The sequence below is a fragment of the Plectropomus leopardus genome, chromosome 23 (genome assembly GCF_008729295.1).
Source record: "Plectropomus leopardus isolate mb chromosome 23, YSFRI_Pleo_2.0, whole genome shotgun sequence".
Lineage (NCBI taxonomy): Eukaryota > Metazoa > Chordata > Actinopteri > Perciformes > Serranidae > Plectropomus > Plectropomus leopardus.
The window spans coordinates 9,553,148-9,574,510 of record NC_056485.1 but is presented as its reverse complement, the minus strand read 5'-3'; the positions used below and the strand labels follow the sequence as shown (position 1 = coordinate 9,574,510).

The following is a 21,363-nucleotide window of genomic DNA, read 5'->3' as shown; positions in this document are numbered from 1 at the left end:
GTAGTTTCCCGTGAGTTTCACCAGTCATAGCAGTCCCACTCAAAGTGTCACCAACATGACTTCCTTGTTTCTGGAAAGTTAAAAAGACATGTGACATCTGACATCTACCATAAAAAATTAAAGACTAAAGACCATTAACCAGACCATGCAAGGCAAATCCACTTTATGCTACATTGTGACGGAATACTAACAACATTGATCGACAAATTCTGAAGGCTGTTGCATCCAGATCTATTGCACGTGTTGAGAGTGTTTAAGGTAAATTAGATTAAATATGCATGGATAATGGGGATGTTAGTGTGGTATAAATTAGAAACTCAGAACAGTGCAGATTTATTCTCACTGGAACAAGTGGCCTTATTTTTTTATGAATTACACAAAATAATGACAACTATTTATGCAATTGCCACTTGCTCATGCAATTTCAATGACAAATAAAAACCTTAGCAACACATGTCTATTTTTTTTTTTTTTTTAGAAAAGCTGCTGTGAAATTATGCATTTTAGGACAAAACAATAAAAAAAAGCCAACAAAATCTTGGGGGACTGCGAAGCTAGCTATTTTATCATTTATCTATTTCTTTAATCTGACTGTTTTAACTAAATTTCTCAAGGTCCAACAATATCTTTTTTTTATTAATTAGGCTAATCTTTTTTTCACAAACAACCTCTAACGCCACCCAACTAAACTCCTGTTTTCAGGATCATTTAAACACTCGTGCTTCAGCTCGTTAACTGTCTCTTTATCTGTATCCATTTTCTTGCAGGGGCCTGATTAATACTGCTCATATGACTCCCAACAGAGATAGGAAAGTGAGACAGCTCACTCCTCTCTGCAGCTACTGACATTTTACTTGCCCTGTGCAATTGACCAGTCCTTTTTTCTGAGGTGTGCATTAATCCGGAACTTTTATTTATTTATTTTTTTGTCTAATATGTCCTAATTACTTGAGCTTATCCACAATCCTTCCAAATAAACCCTGTAGTTTAAGTACCCCTCCACTGGACAAATCAGATTTTTTTTTTGTTGTGTATATGTTGGAAAAGACCAACTTCAAGGCAGGCCATACAGCTGATTTATGCATTTATATTAATAAATATCAGTATATATTTCCACACATAAGGCACATGTCATCTCATCCAAATGTTAACTTCTAAATAAATAGAAATAAGGAAAAATTAAAACTCACCGATTAGTAAGATTCACCCATTCAGATGAACATACATCAATAGAATCTAAAATATTAAGATTATTCATTTACACATATGTACAACACATTCATTACAAGTTCAGCCAGTTAGGAGCCCCTGTGAGAGTAACAACAAAATGCAGCACTCTGTATACTGGTATCCCTTAGGAAGAAGAAGAAAGCAAACAATTGGGATTATCTTATCGCAGGGGAAAGGAAGAAGGGAATATGGGGCGCAGGAGTTGAGGCTGCCATATTTGTTATTTTCCTAGCTAAACTCTCCCTGTAGGGCATGAAGTTTGCAACTCCATCGATTTCAAGATTGCCTGTTCCTTTGCAGCAACAAGCCTGTCGAGATAGAAAGTGCACCTCCGGCTCCGTCAGCAATGGCTGAAAAGTTGTTTTCTCTCCGTTTCATTGACTAAAACAGAGCTGCTAGAGAAGGGTGTGAGTGAGCAGTGGCCAAGCTGTGTGAATGCAACTAGGGCTGATTAATGCAATTACCAATAAGAATGATTTAAATAAATCTTTGGCTAACATCTGATCATGCTAAGTTGTCACTATGACAAGCGTCACTGCGCAGATCCACAACGTCCCAGTCCCCTGTATTTGACTCCTGTGAATTCTGGTTCTCTGGAATTGATACTGAGGCTTCTCCATGTTCGGGTACACAATTTGACACATCGTCCTGAGATTCGCAGGACTGCTGACCCACCTCTGCATGATCCACAGAGGCTTGTATAATTGGAAGCCATGGAAGGTCTGATTCTGTGGGCGTGACTCCCAACGCCAGAGCTGCCTCCTCTCCTTCCTCCACCGTGGAACCTAGTTCTTCATCCTCGACTCCCTCTACCTCATGCCCAGCCTCTTCCACCGGACTCCGTCCCTCTTCCAGCTCTAAGGCGGCACTGTCTTCCGTCAGGGTCACGATTTCTCCCCCTACCCCGTCAATCCCATTCGTCTCTGCCCCCACTAGAGGCTCCAGGTTGTTGAGCAGTGCAGGTGCGTCTTCCCTGCTGACGCCATCTGTGCCAAGGTCGCTGCCAGCGGTGTGGCGTTCCCACGATGATTCATGTGAACTTCTGTCGTCTGACACAACTGGGAGAGGGAAGACGAGACAACTGGTCATTTTAATTACTAACTTGATCTGAGGCCATACTTACATCAGAAAACAAGTGCTTCTGCCCCAAATCTGTTCCTCTGAAGGACTTATGAAGTGAGATGGCAGCTCATTTGTGTTCGCTGGTAACATCAGAGCTACCAGAAACAGCGCTGCCAATAACAACACATTAATACCTACTACTACAACTACTTTGGCTGCTGCTTTGAAAATAATTATATTCACTGTTGATAAATCAAGTGATCTTTTTTTTTAAATTGATCTATAAATTTAGTCTAAAAAAATGTCAGAAAACAGTAAAAGGCCAATTACAACTGCCCAGTGACATAGCTGACATCTTCAAATCGCTTGTTTTGTTTGACAAACAAGTGAAAGCCCTTTTTTTTATTTGAAATGACACTTCTCACATCTGAGAACCTGGAGCATCAGCATTTTAGCTCGATAAACAACATAAAATTAGGGGCGATGACAAACAGTGATCGATTAATTGGTCATTAAGAATTTAATTGAACATGTGAAATGTAATCAATCAATTGATAGGCCATGCAATGTCATCAAAGTATATGCAATATGTTGCTGTGAGGTTTGAATTTTAACTTTAATTTTGCAAATAATTGATTATGGAAATTACTAATGATTTGCAACCCTACTTAAAATACAAATTGATTATAAACATTGTTGCAGATTCATTTTCTGTCTATTGAATAATTCTATCACTTCTACTGTATAATACTCCTAATAATAATAATACCACAGGTAAGGAACTCAACCTGAGTGGCAGCATTTTAGCCCGAGTTTACAATGCATTTTTAGCAGCAAACACAAATAAAAACAAACACACAAAAAAATGATAGTACAACAAAAGTTATTATTATTATTTATTAAGTATAAAGAATTGAGCTGATGTTGCAGCAAACAATTGAATCGCTAGAACAAACTAAGGGAGCTGATAGACAAAAGCCTAATGTCATCCCAATCCATCTGTAAATAACTTATTTTAGATCTCTTTTATGAGAGAAAATTAAGCTATGATGAAAAAAAAACACTTTTAAAAGAAAACATAAGTAAAACTTTCCTCTTTTGGACCACTGTGTCAATGTAGAAAGTTATTTCAATTACTTATGTGACTGAAGTGCTTCCATGGCAACAGGCTAAATATAGCAGCAGTGCCCCAGACAAGGGGACGCAAGACAAGTGTGACGCCCAGCATCTCGGCAATAGCAACAGCTTAGTTCTGCTTCTTCACCAAAATATGCTCTCACTTTGGGGATTACTGACCCATATTTGTGGAATGTGCAGGCAAAAAGGTTAAAGACTGCACATAGAGTCCCAGCCACCTTTTCCCACACACACTCACACACATGCAAAAACACACAGGAAGAAAGCAACATTACTTGAACTGGCATCCATATTTATGGCCCCTCGTCCCCCATCCCCTTTCAAAAGAGAACACGGCAGAAGTTTCTGAATGTCAGCGGGCGAGAATTTGCTTCACATTTCCAAAATGCCATGGCATTTGGGCAGCTTGCACCAATGAGAAGCAGACAGGAGTGGAGGCGGGAAGGGAAAGGACTTACGTTAAACATGGAAGAGACGGAGTGTTTAGCACGCTGTGGCTAATTACAATGCTTATGTCGATAGCTGTGGGTTCTCTTATCATTTGCTGGAGACGCCAGCGACACACAATTACACACTCACCTTTGTGTGGCTGCACCCCGGCCTGCATGATTGGCTGTGATGCGGCACGTGTTGGATGAAGCTCCGGTTGAAGTTTTTCATTCACTGCACTATTGTCTCGTGTCCCTGTAAGACCGCCATCAAGAAACAAACACTTCCTGTTACTTTCACATCCAAGTGACAACAAAAAGACAATGCAAGTGGTATAAAGAGTTTTGGGCATGTCAGGATTAGATGGAGCCCGTCCAAGCACATATATAATGCTGTGCTGTGCGTACAAAACATACACGCATGTATGCATTGCAGTGCTCACAGGAAGTGGCTTCAGTTCCCTGTCATCTGTCTTCATTAGTGATGGCTGCACGCCTCTTAGGCTGACACCATATGCTACTCATAGGAGACTGTGCACTATAAACCAGACATCACAAACACACACACAAAACTCTATTCACATAGACACATGCATACACATGAGACTGTAAGTGTGCACATCAGCCTTCACAGAAACGCTGTGAATAGGCCTGTTTCTCTGACCATTCAAGTGTGAGGCACAAAAACAAACAGAAGAATGAGAAAATGGATGGCTGGGTGACGCCATGCGTGAGAATCATGAATGGTGAACGGAGACCATATTGTTATGAATGCAGTCCATATTGTTATGGATGCTCAGTGCTGACAATGATGTGGGCACAGTGAGTGATAGCGTGGGGCGGCGGCTGTTGGGATCCTGAGGCTTCTGCGGACCAACCGGAGCATCAAGAAAAGCAACAAAGTTGCTGGTTGTCTAAAAAGTTCCTCTTTTGTGATTTTCCTCATAATGTCAGATTGTTTTGATTGTCATATCTCAACAACTATTGGATGGACTGCCATGAAATCTGGCACAAACATGCATGCACCCTTCACCCTTTCAAACCTGGATCAGCATCACTTTTCTTGTGCTACGTTCAGACACCTTTAACAAGTATTTATACCTTTGAAACGTGAACAAATCGGTTTGATTTCTTTCAAAAATGGGGGAAAGAATGAAATCAGCAACTTGGCATGAAATGTCTCACAAACTGCTAAAAAACAAAACAAAACAGAAAAAAGTGACAAAAAAATGTACTGAAAATTATCTGCAACGGATTGTGTTAAATGAGCATTTGATATTGTCTAATATCGATTGCAGCCCCCTGAATTGAATCAAAATTGTACTGTGGCAGATTTTGTGATATCAGCAAATATTGTTTGATGGCCAAAAAAATCGATATAATATCTTATCATGGAGAAACTGGTGATTTACACCCCTATTTATTCCTGCTGCAAAGTTGGGCAGCCTGGAGCCAGGCAGCACTAAAGAGGAAGCAGAAGGTCCCGGTGACTTCCTTTCAACCACACTGACAGCCGCCGCTCCAGCCATCTAACCATCTCCCCTTCTCTCTCTCTCTCTCTCTCACATGCAACATACTGTATATACACCCATCGTGAAAAGATGACAGGTTCCTCTGCATTATATGATACTCCAACATACCAGATCTCACACTCTATATCACCAATAAGGAGAGAAACAATGACTGTCAAGTAGTCAGACAGTTAAACCCTACACTGAGATGCAGGGCTGTCTAGCTCAAGAGTGACAAGGAAATGCCTTCCTTTTAACTGGAAAAAGTCTGTCACTGGACCAAAACTGAGTGCATTCTGTATCCACCTCTGTCTTCTCAATAGCTGATGCACGCTGACAGGCTTTCACTTTCTGTGTAACATTTCGGCTTGCACTCATTCACCATGGGGGGGGGGGGGACTGTCAGACTGGTGGGGATCCATCAATCACAACTTTATCTGACTCCCCGCATCTATGTCATTGTTATTGTTTTTGGCTCTTTCTCATACGGAGACAACGTAGTCACCTCTAGTGATCTCCGGGCCTCAGATAGGCAGCCAAGGCCCTCCATCCTATCCTGTTTGCCTTTAATATCCATCAGCCCAACTTCATATCACATCAAGGCCACAGACGCTCACATCTCTCTCTATATTTCTGTCTCCGTAACTGTGGTGGACAGCGCGGTCGTCAGGCACTCTGGGCCCTCGCCTACAAATTCCCTAATAACGGCACATTCCCCTAAATGTGTTTGTAATGTGGGCAATCATTTTCAGTAATGGATGCTTGTCAGTTTTATGGCGGTGAGAATGACGGTCTCATGACAGGGCACCTCCATCCAGCGGCAGCCCCTCCACCTTGCAGCCTGCCTCATACACGGCACAACATTTCCCTCCAGTGGAGAAACGGGGGAACTATTTTCTTCGTGTACTGTATTGTCTCCTGGTTGCATTTGTAAATTATTTCCAGGCTGCAAACGCAGTTTAGGATACTAATTTTTAATGTTGTTTATATTTAATAGATTGTTACATTTTTTTATTTTGGTTTTGCTGCTCTGAGGATGAGGTTTGATTAAAGGGGAACAGCTGGCCGCTGTCTTGTGTTTTTGTGTAAATGTAAGGGCTGCTATGGATACAGTACATGTAAAAATAGTCTGGGTTTATGCTAGGAAAAAAAATCGATACATCATAGTATCACAATATTTTATGTGTCAATATTGTATTCTTTCACAGATGCCAAGCATCATTTTCTTAATATAAAGTATTAATATTACAAATACAAATTAACTTTTGTTAGCCTACTAGATTAATATAATCAATTGCTTTTTCAGTCTACTAGAAACATTTTGCTGCAGTAAAAATGACAATATAATATAACATATATATAAAATGATTATATACATGGTTTTCCTGATTTGGCACCTAAGATTTAGGGGTCTTTTCTCAACTATAATGACAAGAATTTAAAAACAATATAGGCAGTGTCAAAGGCAATGTCAAAAGCATATTTTATGATTCATTTTCACTCTTATTTTCACCCCAAAAACTTTCTTTGGATCAAAGTCTAAGAAAAAATAGCTTGTTCTGTTAATCAATCTTAATTCTCTTTAGTCTGACTACACACTCAGCATCATAAATCACTCCACGATAAGACAGGCTTCAGGCTTGCTCTCACAGGATTTATGATTTTTGCCAGAGACAATCTGAGCACATTTTAAAAAAGACCTTGAAAACAGCACTGTTCTGCCTTCAAAAGGTATCTCCCGCCCTTAAATGAAGCCTAACCCCAACATTTAAAAAGTATTTTTTCCCCCTGTGTGTGATATTCAGGCATTCTGCTCCAGTCACTGGTATAATGAACAGACACAACATGAGCGGGTGGTCAGTGGAGTCGACACATAGTAAATGGTGGGCATGAGGTGACACGCTTTCTGGGCATTTGCCCAGATTTGTCCTGGCATGACATAGTGGAGGGCATGGATGGGCTAAGTGGGGCGAAAGGAATACATACTCCCAATTCCCACGGATATGCGGTAGGTCAAGCCTGAGATGCAGCCAGAGAAGAGAGAAAGACACACAACATTATGGACATCAAACCTCATTAATGTATTTCTATTTTTTTAAAAAAGAGAGGGGAATTTGGTTTAAGGCAGTTTGCTAGTTAGAACAATGAGAGAAAAGTTTGTTGTTGTTTATTTTACCAAAAAATATAAATGATAAAACAATAATTCACGAGCGATGTATGAGAAGATAAATGCAGAAAAAACATTTTCTTCTCAAATTTCTAGAATAAATTCTTAATTGTAAATGTACAGATGTGGCACAGTGTACCACAATTTAATTAGTTGATACTGTTTAACCTTTTTTAATTTTTACTTTTACTTTGTTTAAGCACACACACCCACACACACTCCCACAGTCACATGGTGATGTTTACCAATGGTGTGGTACAGCTGCAGGTTCTCTTTTATGTTGAGTACCAGAGGTGTGGACTCAGGTCCCATGAGACTCGAATCAGACTTGAGTCTCAAATTTGATGACTTTAGACTCGCTGTGACAAATCAAAGACTTATGACTTCTCCCTGATACTTTTGACTTGATACTTGATATCTTTCCCCAAGCTCAAAGATTAACTATGTTAAGGTCGGGGATGTTCGAGCATCACAGTACTCCATTTACTATTTTAGGACAGAAACTACAAAAAATGTAACGTAACAAGACTGTGGAGTGAAACTATGATTACAATACTCATGTATAGTGTTCTGCACTTTTATAACAACGCTTCACTGAGCTAATTTGACAGCTATTTCTAAAGATACACTTTAGCTTCTTTATTGTTGAAAAGGAAAAAGCTGCACTAAATGGAATTTTGATAAGAGCCATAAAAATACTTTTAGGTTGTTTGCTTTGTTATTTTGTAAAAGTAAAATTAAGAAAAAACAAAATTAAAAGAGAGGGGGTAAAAAACTTTTGGACTGTTGTTACTCCCTAACAGTTTAATACCGTGTTTGATGTTATATTAAAACATACAGAAATCATTTCAAGACTTAAATACGGAGACTCCAATATGGTACAGCTTAAATATCGTGTTTTTTGTTTTTTGGTGGAAGCTTTAACACAGACCCACCTGGAAGACTCCACAGTCCTGAAACCTCCAACGTCTTCAGCTTCTTTTCCAAATCTGCCACTCTGTTCCCAAGGATCCTGCAGAGCACGTACAATGAGTCAGGTTACTTGGTACTAATAAACAGTGTTTGTGCGTATTCCTGTGTCACAGCTCAGTGTTTGCCTTGGAGGTGGAGGAGGATTCTCAGAACAGGTATGCAAACATTGTAAATGTGCCAGTAGGACAGGGGAGGTCAGCTTTCTGAAAAAAGGTCCTTGCAGCCAGTGGAGGAGCAGGTGAAAGTTCCTCTGACATCATAGCAATGTAGCATTTCATTACCTGTTGGTGTGTCTCTGGTGCTGGATGACCAGGTTCTTCTCGTGGATGGTCTCTAGGAGAGCTGTAGCCAGGGACTTGAGGTCCGAGATGGACTGAGGTGTGGCTGGCAGACTGCAGCCCTGCTCCTCCAAAAGCATCTCCTGGACTGTTTATTATAGTGGAGGGAGACAAAAAATATGGGTGAAGTAGATAAAAGAAAGACAGGTAGGAAGGGGAGAAAAATAAGTAAGAAGTAAGAAGTAAGCTATTTTTGTTTAAAGCCAGCATCCAAAATAACATTGGGTAGTCACCTACAACCTGCAAATAATACACCAATAAAACTTTCACAAAAAATATAAAAAAGAGAGGGCGATTTAACATGAGACGGGGGAAAACAGCATGACAAAAAGCAAGACGGAGATGGAGAGGTTGAAACAGCTGTCTACTAGAGACACTCCTAACTTTAACTCTGGAGCCTACTGTGCTGCTTCTGCCAGCAACTGTCAGTCATCTTGGCATGCTCATTTCCCTGCCAGTGGTGCTCTCTACCACTCAGAATACAATTAGTAACCCAGCTGGTGTCCAGGCGCTGGCTTGAAGGATCGGCAAAAATGGAGTTATTAAATAATGCAATGAGACAAAGGTGTTTTACGAAACTGTTTTGTTATACTTAAGCGGGATTCAGCTGCAGAGTTTATCTTATCAAAAACTACCTCACATACCGTAAGAGGTATATTTCCCTGGCCTTTAACCCTTTCCAGATCAGCTGTTCTGGTGTCTATTTATGTTGGAGTTTAAAGGGAATTTAAAGTGAGCCAAACAGTTTGTGTTTTCACCTTGTTTGGCTGAGAGGACTCCAGTGAGGGGACTGCTGTTTGATTTCCCATATGTGCTGGAGTTTTTCCGCCTCTCAAGAGCTGTCTGCGTGAAGGGAAGAACAAAAAGATAAAGCTCGTCCTGCCACCTTTGATGAACACTTTAAATAAAAGTTTTACGCTTTGTGCATATCAATACCAATACAAATTAGGTGAAGTCAAATGATTTTTCAAGATGCATAAATCAGAGTCTCTCTGTCTGTACCTTGTATTTCATGATGTTGGATTTCAGCAGGTTCACCTCCTCTTGTAGTTGGCTGAAACGCTCATGCAAATACCTACAGCAACAGCAATCACAAGCACAAACAGAAGAGTCCAAGCCCGTCAAAAGATTGATGAGGTGCAGGTTGCATGCAAAACAAAAAAAGTAACAGTTTTATTTTAAAGCTGAGACAATCCTGATTTATCTATGAAACTTATAAAAACTTTTCAATTACGTTCAAGCATGCAATATTTACTAATGTTTTATTCCTGTAAACCTTGCCTCATGATCATTTTAACAATAGTTATTAGTCTGAAATGAATCAGTGTTATGGTTTGATCTCAGTAAAGGAAGTGAAAAAGGACTCCCCACAGTTACTAAACATCATTAAAAGTAAATGGATATAGGTGATGTTGCATTGTCAGTCATAACTTCACCAATAGTAAGTATCACAAAAATGTGGATGATAAAAGGTGCAGCTACACCACAAAGTGTGACAAAGATTATGTAACTCAGCCTTTGGTCTGTCCACAGTTTTTTAAAAAAAAATTTCACTTTATTTAGCAAAAAAAATCAGTACTGGCTTCACCTGTTCAGAACCGAATTATGTTTCAAACACACACACACACAAAATATTGCAATTTTAGATTACTACTCTAAATGCACTACTAAATTATGAGCAAATAAACTGATTAAAAAAACAAACAATATAAGACTTAAAGCAATTCCTGAAGAACCTGCAGCTTGTAACAAACGCATGACCTCTCCAGAAAATTCACTGAAGACTGAGAAAGCCACAATGTGACCATGAGAGGTGTACCAGATATCTGCTTCTTTCTCCCACTTGCCTGTTCTCCATGCAGAGGGCATCCACATCAATGATGCGTGCCTCACGGTTGCCCAAGATGTGGTTGAGCTCCACGTTGAGGCGGTAGGCCTTCTCCCTGAACACACCACGCTCCGACTTCACATCCTGCAACTCGTCTGTCAGAGCCTTCATGTTGTGCTCCATCTCCTCTATCTAGAATAAAGGCAGACAGGCAAAAACTGTGAGAGAAGCCACTGAAATATATTTTAAAGTTTTGTTAAAGTTAAAGTTGTTAGGTAGAGTTTGCTGAGAAAGCGTAAGTTGTTTTCAGCAATCAGCAACTTAGGAGTTCTCCACTGTGAAACCACATCGACTGTTTTCAACTGAGTAAGTAGCTCTACTCAAGCAGATTCAATTGTGGACTTTGTAAACTTTGATACACTTTGTAAATAACAAAAACAGGCTCATTTTGGGATCAAAAACAAAGCGGTGAGCTGAGAAAAGCTTTTGTTTTGAAAATTCCCCTGTGACCAAATGTCACTACAACTCCATTGCACATGTGTGAATGTGACGTGAAAGAATCAAAATTTTGAGATGGTTTTCTTGGTTTTGGTTGATGATGACAAAATAGGAAATGCATGAACCTGTAGCCCTGCTCTCTCCAGCTGGTGAACTAGATCCTCACGTTCATGGGCGGGGAAATGGCGTGCCCCCACTTCCTCATCCCCCAGCCTCTGGCGAGTAATGGTCATTCTGAGGAGCTGTAGAAAGAAAGATGTTAAATCACTACAGTTCACAAACTCATCTACTCATCCACCAGATTGAGTGAGGGCTCCTGTTACATGAATGCCATTTTAAGTGCATGTAAGTTTATATGTGCTGCTACCTTGTTATCCCCCTGGGCCTCTGTAAGTCTCTGAGTCAGCTCCTTCACCTCCTCGGCAAGCTGCTTCACTCGTTCCCTCGAGTCTCTCAACAGCTGAGCCAGGTTCACCTGAGGAGAAAGCGAAGACAAAGAGCGAATGAAGTGAGCAGTCAAAAATTTGGGCTGCTGGGGACCGGCCACTCGATCTGTCAATGAGAAGGTCTGAATCTATTAATAAAACCCATTAAATAAAAAAATTGAAACCTTAGCAAATTGGTTTGACTTCTTGGAAAACATAGCGAGACATGGCCAAAAAAAATAGCAAGAAATCAGTGAAAGGTTACCAGAAAATTACCTGAAAATAAGAAAAAGAAAGAAAAGAGTAAGTAAGAAAGAAAGAAAGAAAGAAAGAAAGAAAGAAACAAAGAAAGAAAGAAATGCCACAAAAAGTGCTGAAATTTGAAAAATACATATTATACATTTTTATATGTTATATTTATTATACATTTCTGGAATTTTAAATATATATTGATCAGAAATAACAATCTATTTTTTTTTATTGAGGTTTTTTTCCCCCCACTTAAAAAAAGTTCACAGGTCAGTTTCTTGTCAATTTCTTGTAAATTTACATCACATTTATTGCCAAGTTGCTCACTGCTTTTTTTACTTCAAAAGTTATCAAACCAATTTACCTTCAGATTGAAAAGGGTTAAACTGCTCGTAAAAGGCGTCTGAACACAGCACAAGAAAACTGATGTTGATCCAATAACAACCACATCGACCACGACTTACTTGATTGCGTTTTTCTGGTGGCAAAGAGGGATCACCATCCTAAAATATGAAAAGAGTTGCATGATTAAAATATTCTTTGTCATGGATACAGTTCGAATATAAAACCATGCATACTGTTCTCATTTAATAGACTGACAGCTCCATCAGTAAGTACTAAGAAGTTTCAAAGACCTTGCAAAAACAACACTGTGCACACAGACAAACAAACATCACCTTGAAGGTTTGAACCACTCACAATTAGTTCCCTGTACTTTTTCTTGAGTCCCTGGTGGCGCTCCCTCAGCTGGTTGGCCATCAGCTTGTACTGGTCTCTTTCCTGCTGACAGGTGTCCAGCTCCTTGGACAGAATGAGCAGGGCCTCTTTCTTACTCTCCAGCTTGCGTTTACACACCAGGAACTATAAGAAACACCGTACACATGGACAAAACAGAGAGCAGTCGCATTATAAGATGCATCTAGATCTATGTGTTCATTCCAGAACTACAGGAGTACATCTGTATATAACTTATATGTATAACATACACATACACAACACCCATCTTTCATGAACCCGACCACGCCATCTAGGTTTTTCTTGTCTCTATATTTCCTTTTCCTGGGATGTAAAGTGGTCAAATGACTTAACTGTACAAATGATACCGAGTCAGATCAGTTTGCTACAAGTGGAAAAACACACACGGGAGCCAAGTGTTAAAGGTGTAGATAAGATGCAGCAGAAGGAACAGAGTAAACCCTGTTAGCACCAGCCCATAGCCAAATGAAATAGCAGCTGCCACCATGGAGCTGAATGTGCAGTAGCAGTGTAGTAAAGCTTGTCTGGTTTGTAGCTCAACCATGCTCTTGCCTTATATAGAGCTACACCTAATATTTAACCCTTTGAAACCTGAGCAAATTGGCTTGCTTTTTTTCAAAAACATGAGGAAATCACCCCAGAATTAGCAAGAAATTCCTACTTTACTTTTTCCTACTAAAAACATTTAAAGTTAAATGTCCCTACCCTAAGCCAAATCAAAATCCATAGCTCCCAGTGCTTAAAAAATACCTTAAGTGCATTCCCCGTTTTGCACCCTCTTCCTCCTCCTTATAAATAACAAACAGTCCCTTACGTTTCATACATTTTTGTGTATTCAGTTATAGGCATACTTACGTTTTCAAATGTTTTCATTTCAGATTATCACACCACTACAGGCTGAATCTTACACAGTAGGGTTTAGTACTTGTATTATAGTAATATCATCACATAAATGTAGTCCCACAGGTGTCTGACATCTCGCATAAATAGCACCATGCGTGTTTAAGAGGTGGGCAGGAGTGTCCAACCCAAGAGTGATGCTGTCGGCCTAACAGAATAGCATGCTAGCTTACCTCTTCAATGAATCTTTAGTTTATCTAGCAGAAGCAGAAAAAGTAACCTTAGGGGTTTCCGTGTGGTGATAATTAGCTTCTTGGTCTAAACCGAGACGAAACACCGCAGCTCGTCGTTCCATATGGTCAAGGGAGCTTCCGTAAAATCAGCCCGTCTCTGCAACAGCTGTTCACGGTCTCCGCCTCACACTCACCTCGCTGACAAGCCCCTGCCAGTCACTCTCGCTCCTCTTGGAAGTCTGCATGATCCGAAATATTTCTCACTAAATGTCAGGACGCGCCGCTGCCTGTCTGCTCTGCCTCCGTCCCAGCTGCCTCTCCTCCGTTTGTTTATCATGCAACGTCACTTTTTTGGGCTCTGCCGTCAAGTCACGCGCAGAAAAAACACACAACTTCCGGTAAAAGCTTGACAATAAAATTATCATTAAAAGAAATATGTTTTTGAGCATAAAAATTGAGTAAATTGAAATAATTGTTAAAAATCAAAAATAACATAGCCCAAACCATCAAAAAGGTTTTCTTCACAATAAAAGCACGAAACGTGTCAGTTTGAGCCATACGCTGTATATAAACATTTTTTTATATACAGCCCCAATTTTACGTCAGTATTACAGTACATACGATATTGACATGCTGGTTGCATTGAGAGAGGAGACTTGATCTTTTACGAGTGTGCTGAAACCACAGCATTAAACATGATAATACACATCTTAGGATCAAATTTGTATTTTTTTTTTTAAAGATTTTTATTTTGGATACTCAAGTTTAAATGGACAGTAAAATTGAGGAAAAAGTTCAAATGTCAAAAATAAAAACACACAAAAAAGAAAATCTGAATTTTATAAGGCTTGCATATTATATTGTTCTGCAAATTTACAAGATCATTCTTAAAAAGAAAACATTTACCTTTGTATAACTTTTAATAACACCATAATATTTGCAAAAGCATTTTAACTGTAAACTAACTCAGAAGCCTAAAATGTACTATTATCATTTTGCGCAAAGATCTGCTGTGATTTTTGTGACGCACAGGTGTCGGCACTGTTTTATGAAGCTTGTAAGTCAACATTGATTATTTGTTCCTGCTTTGTTAATTTTGAATAAAAATAACATATGATTTGATATTACAGTTTGTTATATGATTTCCCTTACTTTCTTTCCCCGTACATAATGTAGTGATATCATGGAACAAAAGAAGCAAAAAGTACTATAATAAAAAATAACAGCAGCATTAACAGTATTAAAATAGTAAAAACAAAGTACAAAATAAAGAAGTGGCTAAGTATTATCAACTTCAGGGTCTTTCCAGGTAATATCGATGCATCAATCTGTGAAAATGTGTGTGTAATCCTTAATTCATAGTGTTACTTGCAATTATAAAGAGATCAGAAAAAAATGTAGCAAAACAAATTTCAAAATAAAATATTAGATGAAATATTTTAGGCTCCATGTCCCACTGTCATGGGACCCCTGAGTAGAAGCCAGCCATCCTTAATGTTTACTGTCACTGGTTTGAGACTCTTGAACTGGGACACTCAGTTTCTCCTCGGAGCTCATGGACATCATTGTAAACCTGGTGGTGATGTCCTCTCTCTCAAACATTTCCTTCAAGGGGGTCTCTGAATTCCACCCTTGGATCTTGGCAAACTTGTAAACACATCCAAAGAGATCAGGAAACAACGTCATCACATCAACCTTAGCGGCATCTTTGGCACTGCAAACAAAAATGAATATTTTATACCTTTATATATTGTGATTGACTTTGTTGTATTTTTAATATGCCATACAGGCAATAAACAAAGAATAATTGTATGTGGGAACACTACTATTTTGTACGATGTACTCTCTTTTATTGTTTATAGAACTTGTTGCTCCTACCTGCCCTTTTGCACTATTGTATCTTGTATATTTTACATGTGTGCATTGTTAATTGTGAATTATGCTATTGTGTTATGAGGCTGTATGTACCTTTAATGTGTTTAAGCGAAGCAAAAGACAAATTTCCACTAAGGTGGACAATAAAGTCTATCTGATCTCATATTGACTGATTTAATCAAAACACTGTGTTAAGATTAATTAGTTATTTTATAACTGTTTTTTGAGATGAATCTATGCTATGTTAAAAGAGTGATGTGTCAGAGCTGATAAATTATGCAGAAATAGCTATTTAGTGACATTTTATGGCCTGCATCACGTTCACTCACTAATGCTCATGGAGGTTCCGTATGAAGCGCAGTAATCCCAGCGTGTTGTCAGGGTAGGGTTTCTTCTGGGAATCCATCTTCTGGACCAACTCTTCTGGAAACTGCCACACCAACATAGTTTGTCACACATTGGAATTTGAGGAATACAAAAGTTGAAGTTGTTTTTATTTTATCATATTTTTTAAAGGCACCTTATTTTTCCACTGTTTGAAGGATCCATCTCCAGCACATTCGTCCAGTAAAAAAAACAGTTTCTGGTCAGCCTGTCGACAGTTTTCCATCTCCTTCCTGTTGCCAATCTTTCTCAAGTATTCAACGCTCCTGGAAAAAAGGATCATTTGGGATAGATGAGGTCAGGTATGCTTTGAATTTCTCTACATGCCAAAGCATCATGCATGCAGTGATTGAATAAAACACAACAGACAAACTGTAAGGAAAGTGTGAAATCTACAGTTATCTTCTGACTTGACCTCTTAAGCCACCGGCAGCTTGACACATCACTTTATCAAAATGTTTTGACAACTATCAAGATTTCCATTAAATGTGGTAGATATCTGTGGTGCCCAGAGGATGAATCCTAATTACTTGGGTGATACTCTGACTGTTCACCCTTTCACAGTCTCCACCTGTACCTGTGGATGCATGCTGTTCTTAACATTTAGCCCAGAGGCACTGCTGAGCCTAAGTTAAGCCTCATAAAGACAACTAGCATGGCTGTTTGACTCTCAGTCTTATTCAATTCTTTACAGTCCGACTTTACCCCCATTAGTTCTTGCCTGCATAACTGAAGTAAACACCAGAAATGCATTTGAGATGAGACTGATGACGTGCATCGTGCAAGTTTGCACACTTCACTGCACAGAGACCACAAACACATGCAAAAGATATGGAACTGCTGGAGGTAAAGGCATTGGGATGCAGCCTGGATGAGATTATAATAGCAACCCGCAATTGTGGCTATTGGTCATCGAAGGTGAAAACAATCCACCTATCAATCATTCAATCAATCAATCAATCAATCAATCAATCAATCAATCAATCAGCATTTACCTTTCAGGAGTCCAGAAGAAGGGATGACTCAAGCATTGTTCCACTTTAGGTCTGTTCTTTGGTTCTTCATTGATCATCCACTCAATGAGATCCTTTGCCACCACATCTTGAACATGCTCCAAAGTGTACTTCCCTTCATGAATGTTGTTCTCACATTTGAAAAGGATGTCGCCGAAAGGATGGTGTCCCCCAGAGAGAATATAATAAACCAGCATCCCTGCCACCTTGTAAGATAGCAAAGCAGTTTGATTATTGAATGATTTTTCACCCAACCACCTCTCTAACAAACATATTTGCGTAGCCGTAAACTAACCTGTATGTCAGTGCTCCTCTTGTATCGTATGTCAGCACTTCCTTCTAAAGTCTCCTTGGCCATCCAGCATTTTGTTCCTGCACTGCGTGTGCGCAAAGTTGTTTGGCCCACAGGTAACCGTCTGCTGATGCCAAAATCAGCTAATCTTGCCCTGTTGGTAACATCTGCAGGACAAAAGATGTAAATTGAATCAGTGAACAAAATTATGTATGGTAGAGAATAAATTGAATTCCTTGTATACTTTGAATATTTTGTAGTAAAATTCCATCATTTCATTGTATTTTTAAGTTTCCTTACCAATCAAAACATTCTGCGGTTTGAGATCTCGGTGGAGAATTGGAGGATCTTGACAATGAAGCACCTTTAAACTCTCCAGAACCTCATAAGAAAGTTTTTTCATTGGCAAACCACCATCTTTTTTTTCATCCTTATTTTTTTCAATATATTCTTCCAGGGTGAATTCACAGAGTTGAAGGCCAAGATATCCAAAGTTGTCATCTTCTGCAAAATCAACGTATCGGACAATAGACTGATGATCGAGTTCTGGCTGTCGTAGAAATCCCTCCTCATTCTTCAGCTCCTGATAGTTGCATTTGGACATTCTCTTAATAGCAACTTCAGTGCCGTCATCTCTGAGCCCCAAGAAGACTTCAGTGCCATCACTTCCCTTTGCTATGCGGAATTCGGCATCATTCACATAAATCATGCTCCTAATTTTGGTTACCTTACATTCATCTGTGCTCACAAGCCTCTCTAATTTTTCTCTCCACCTCTTGCTGACTTGTAGCCGTTCGCGTTTTACTGAAAGTTCATCATTTGGTTTGCTGAAATGATCTATCAGTCGTCTGAGTACTTCTTTCAGCTTGTCATTCATTTTCATTTCTGCAGTCGTCAGTATGTCCTCTGACACTGAAGTTATCCCCACTGCTGCAAAGATGTCGGCTGCATGTTTAACTGATAGTAAATTTCCAAATATGCCATAGGTGAAGATTTCAATGTCAGTAGAGCGTGGTTGCTTTGCAAAAGGAGCAAGTGTTTTGCATAACGTTTCAGTAAAGTTGAGATCCCAGCCAATTCTGCCTTTTGTCCTCTGTGTCATCACAAATAGAGTTTGCAGAATAACTAGACACATACCAGGTCTCTCTTCTCCCTCTGGTCTGTATCTCTCTTCTTCATCTTCTCTCTCAAGCTGCTTCAGTAGTTGGGGGATTATAGCCAGCGCTTGGTCATTTGGAAACTCTTCCACAGTGCACAAAACTGCATATAAAGTACCAATTGCCTGATGTAGATCTTCCTCGGAAATGTTAGGAAAACGACTGACTGCACCTTCAATGTATGTGTTCAGATTTCCAGTGTCCTTAAGCCATTTGATACATCTGTGGTGGTACATTTCTGCACCTCCCGTAGTTACACTGAAAATGATTTCAATCATGGTCAGATGGCTCCGAGGATCCTCCAGCAGCATGTGGCTGTCAAACATTTGAAACACTTCTTCAATGGATGTACGTGGCAGAGCAATTTCAAGGTCCAAAAAATATCTGATTTTGGAGCAAAATTGATCTCCTTTCGATGCGAGGTTATGAATCACCTGCGATATTTTTTCATTGCGAATTAAAGCATTCTCATAATCCTCAGAATCATAATAATAATAATCATCGTCATCAAAAGCAACAGGTAACAATGTTACCCGAGCACCAGCAGAAATGAGCACTTTCACAACATCTTCTCTGTCACTGATGGCAGCAATTTGCAGTGGTGTGAATGGAGGTTTTTTTCTGCCACTGATATCAAAGAAATGTGGAATCCATCCATTTGGATCTGCTTTGGCTTCAAGCAGTTTCTCTGCAAAAAGAAGTGGTGCTTTGGATTGTGAGACATAATACAAAGGTACTAAGCCATTTTGGGAAGCCCCGTTTGGGTCTGCACCTTGATCCAAAAGGAAAGTAAAAATATCTCTGTTGTGATTTACAACAGCTGCAGTCAGTGGAGTAATATAGTCACTGCACTCTGTGCATGGGTATAATTCATTAATTTTGTTGTCCTTCAGTAACTTTTTGAGCTCCTCAAGGTTGCCGTCAATAATATTCTGTATTATGGGATGTGTTTCTATTGGTGGGTCTGGTACTTTGAATCGTGAGTGTAGAGAGAAACTGTCCATGGCTGAAGTGATATTCTTTTCTTTGCGTCAGAAGAACTGTAAAATAAGAGACATGATTATGATGTTATTTCATATGGTTCCATTTTAAACTTTTGACAAGTGGACAAGCGAGGTCTTTAGATGTCCATATGTATATTTTATTTTCAAGTGTAATTTTTCAGTGCTTAGACAAGCTCCATTCCACAAAATTCCATTCACCTCCACTGTATTTAGTTGGGTACAGATGGTGGAAAACTGCAATTTGAAGACAACTTGGGCCATGTCCACCAAAACATTATTTTCTGAGGCAAGCACATTTTTCTATTACTTTGCAATGGGAGCGCTGTGTATTTATGTTGTGCTACCAACGCTTAATTTGGTTCACTGTTTCACCTTTATTTCTTATTTACCAGCTTATTTATGCCTTCGTGTTCTTTGGTGTAACCAGAGTTTACTGTCCCCAAACCATGGATGGATTAGTTTAAAAGCCTCTGAATACCTCTGAGGTGACCATTGTTTTTCACTCACTCCATCAGCTCACCGAGGGTCCATCTCACTAAGGTCACTTCAGTATTTCACACCTTAAAATAGTACTGTAAAATCATCAGCCTGCTAGCTTAAGAGAAATACACCCGTATAGAATTACTGTTGTTCATAATACATATTATTTGATGCCAGAATGAATGTTGAGTATATTATGAATGATTGTTTAGTGACAGTATTTATTCCTTGTACCTACTACAAGCAAAAATGGCCCAATAAATAGAAATTTCACAGCTGTGTACATTTATAGTTCACTCGTCTTTCCAGCCTGAATGAGGAAGTTCAAAGTCTAAAGCAGTCGATAAGGGCAAGGTGTGGCTTCCTTTGCGTAAGTATATATAATATATAATAATATCAAACTGTTCTGTAGAAAGTCATGTAAACTGCCATGATAGTCAGCCGTGTCACCAAAGCTGAAAACACTTGGCGGCCTCTGGGCGCGTTTCCTGAGATAACACGCAGAGCATTTTTTCAGATAAATAACTTTGAGCTGTGTTCCAAAAGCTGTTAATCACGCCCTCGTTCACCTCCTCTCATTCACTTGCCCTCAGAAGAATCCCTGCTATCATCTTAAACTAAATAGTAGATATTTAGGTACTCACAATGTCGATGTGAAGAACCAGCTTCAGTATGAATAATATCGATCAACACTTAACGTGCTGTCGGTTCTCTGTGTTACTCTCTGACACTTCCTCTGCTATGGTTTCTGCCTCTCTCTTTTTCCTGCTCCTCCCATTTACAGTCACAGGCCGGATGTAATTTGCCAGGAGGAAGGAAGGCCGTGTACCGTTTATTTTTATAGCTTGTTGTTCCTTTTCTTACTAAAGTCTCTTTGAAAATTGTTCTCTGACTGCCGAGTATCCAAAGTCAAAATGCAAAAACATCTCAGTTGATAAAAAATCTTAATATGCTCATCTCAGTCATATCCTTCAGGAGTTTAAAGACATTTTTATGTTCAGAAAGGGAATAACACGGTCATCGCTGGTAATGGTTCAGAGTGCAAAGGTGTGTAATTCTGCTCTGGTATGAAGCTTTGCAGGAGACTTCATCACATCAACAGCAAAGTACATACTATATTGATATAAAGTTTGCTGAATGGCAAGGTATAAGCTTTTTTATACCAGAGTGTGCCAGTTCATTGGAGAGAGACATATAATGTAATTGTAATATAGACATGCACATGTGATGACAGTGTATAAAGTATTATCATGTGTTTTATGGTGGTAAAGTATGACTACGGTTGATTTCAGAAGAAGAAAACCTAAAAAAAAATGAATGGGCCCTCCAGAGTTGGCCAACTTAGTAAAAGCCACAATCATATGAAATGTCCCTTGGTAAGCTAGCACTGCTGAGTGAGGTCTCATGAGAGCTGGTGGTATCTTTTCTGATTTTTGCCTCTAATGTGCACCTTTTTTTATGTCTGTTTTGGAGTTGTGCGCACT

At 39.3% G+C, this 21,363-nt stretch overlaps 2 protein-coding genes across 3 annotated transcripts; both read right to left on the bottom strand.

Moving 5' to 3' along the window:
- Positions 1–1,071: 1,071 nt before the first annotated feature.
- Positions 1,072–13,996, bottom strand: ccdc149a (coiled-coil domain containing 149a). 2 transcript variants are annotated; one of them, XM_042511820.1, is made up of 13 exons: positions 13,869–13,996; positions 12,545–12,706; positions 12,310–12,348; positions 11,539–11,646; positions 11,297–11,413; positions 10,693–10,865; positions 9,848–9,920; positions 9,604–9,688; positions 8,789–8,933; positions 8,471–8,547; positions 7,355–7,387; positions 4,009–4,113; positions 1,072–2,288 (listed from the first exon to the last, which is right to left on the bottom strand). In XM_042511820.1, exons 1-13 carry the CDS (start codon positions 13,917–13,919, stop codon positions 1,735–1,737), a joined length of 1,722 nt encoding a protein of 573 aa, XP_042367754.1. In that variant the 5' UTR covers positions 13,920–13,996; the 3' UTR covers positions 1,072–1,734. The 2 variants fall into 2 exon arrangements, with proteins under 2 accessions (XP_042367754.1, XP_042367755.1); XM_042511821.1 differs by lacking the exon at positions 7,355–7,387.
- An 815-nt stretch (positions 13,997–14,811) lies between these two features.
- On the bottom strand, positions 14,812–20,630 carry LOC121962512. The gene is made up of 7 exons (XM_042512771.1): positions 20,524–20,630; positions 17,539–19,435; positions 17,242–17,405; positions 16,929–17,152; positions 16,070–16,199; positions 15,879–15,979; positions 14,812–15,388 (listed from the first exon to the last, which is right to left on the bottom strand). The coding sequence occupies exons 2-7, from the start codon at positions 19,397–19,399 to the stop codon at positions 15,166–15,168; spliced, it is 2,703 nt and encodes a 900-aa protein (XP_042368705.1). The 5' UTR covers positions 19,400–19,435; positions 20,524–20,630; the 3' UTR covers positions 14,812–15,165.
- Positions 20,631–21,363: the final 733 nt, after the last annotated feature.

Bases quoted from the DNA above. Each gene is read 5' to 3' on its own strand.
- LOC121962512 (XM_042512771.1), bottom strand. From the start codon at position 19,399: ATGGACAGTTTCTCTCTACACTCACGATTCAAAGTACCAGACCCACCA. The intron at 16,200-16,928 runs GTAAATGCTGAT...CCTTTTTTCCAG, and splicing joins TTCTTCTGGACTCCTGAAAG to GAGCGTTGAATACTTGAGAA. The intron at 15,980-16,069 runs GTGCCTTTAAAA...TTGGTGTGGCAG, and splicing joins TCAAACAGTGGAAAAATAAG to TTTCCAGAAGAGTTGGTCCA.
- ccdc149a (XM_042511820.1), bottom strand. From the start codon at position 13,919: ATGCAGACTTCCAAGAGGAGCGAGAGTGACTGGCAGGGGCTTGTCAGC. The intron at 8,548-8,788 runs GTAATGAAATGC...CGTGCTCTGCAG, and splicing joins CACCAGAGACACACCAACAG to GATCCTTGGGAACAGAGTGG. The intron at 4,114-7,354 runs GTATGTATTCCT...GCGGTCTTACAG, and splicing joins CATATCCGTGGGAATTGGGA to GGACACGAGACAATAGTGCA.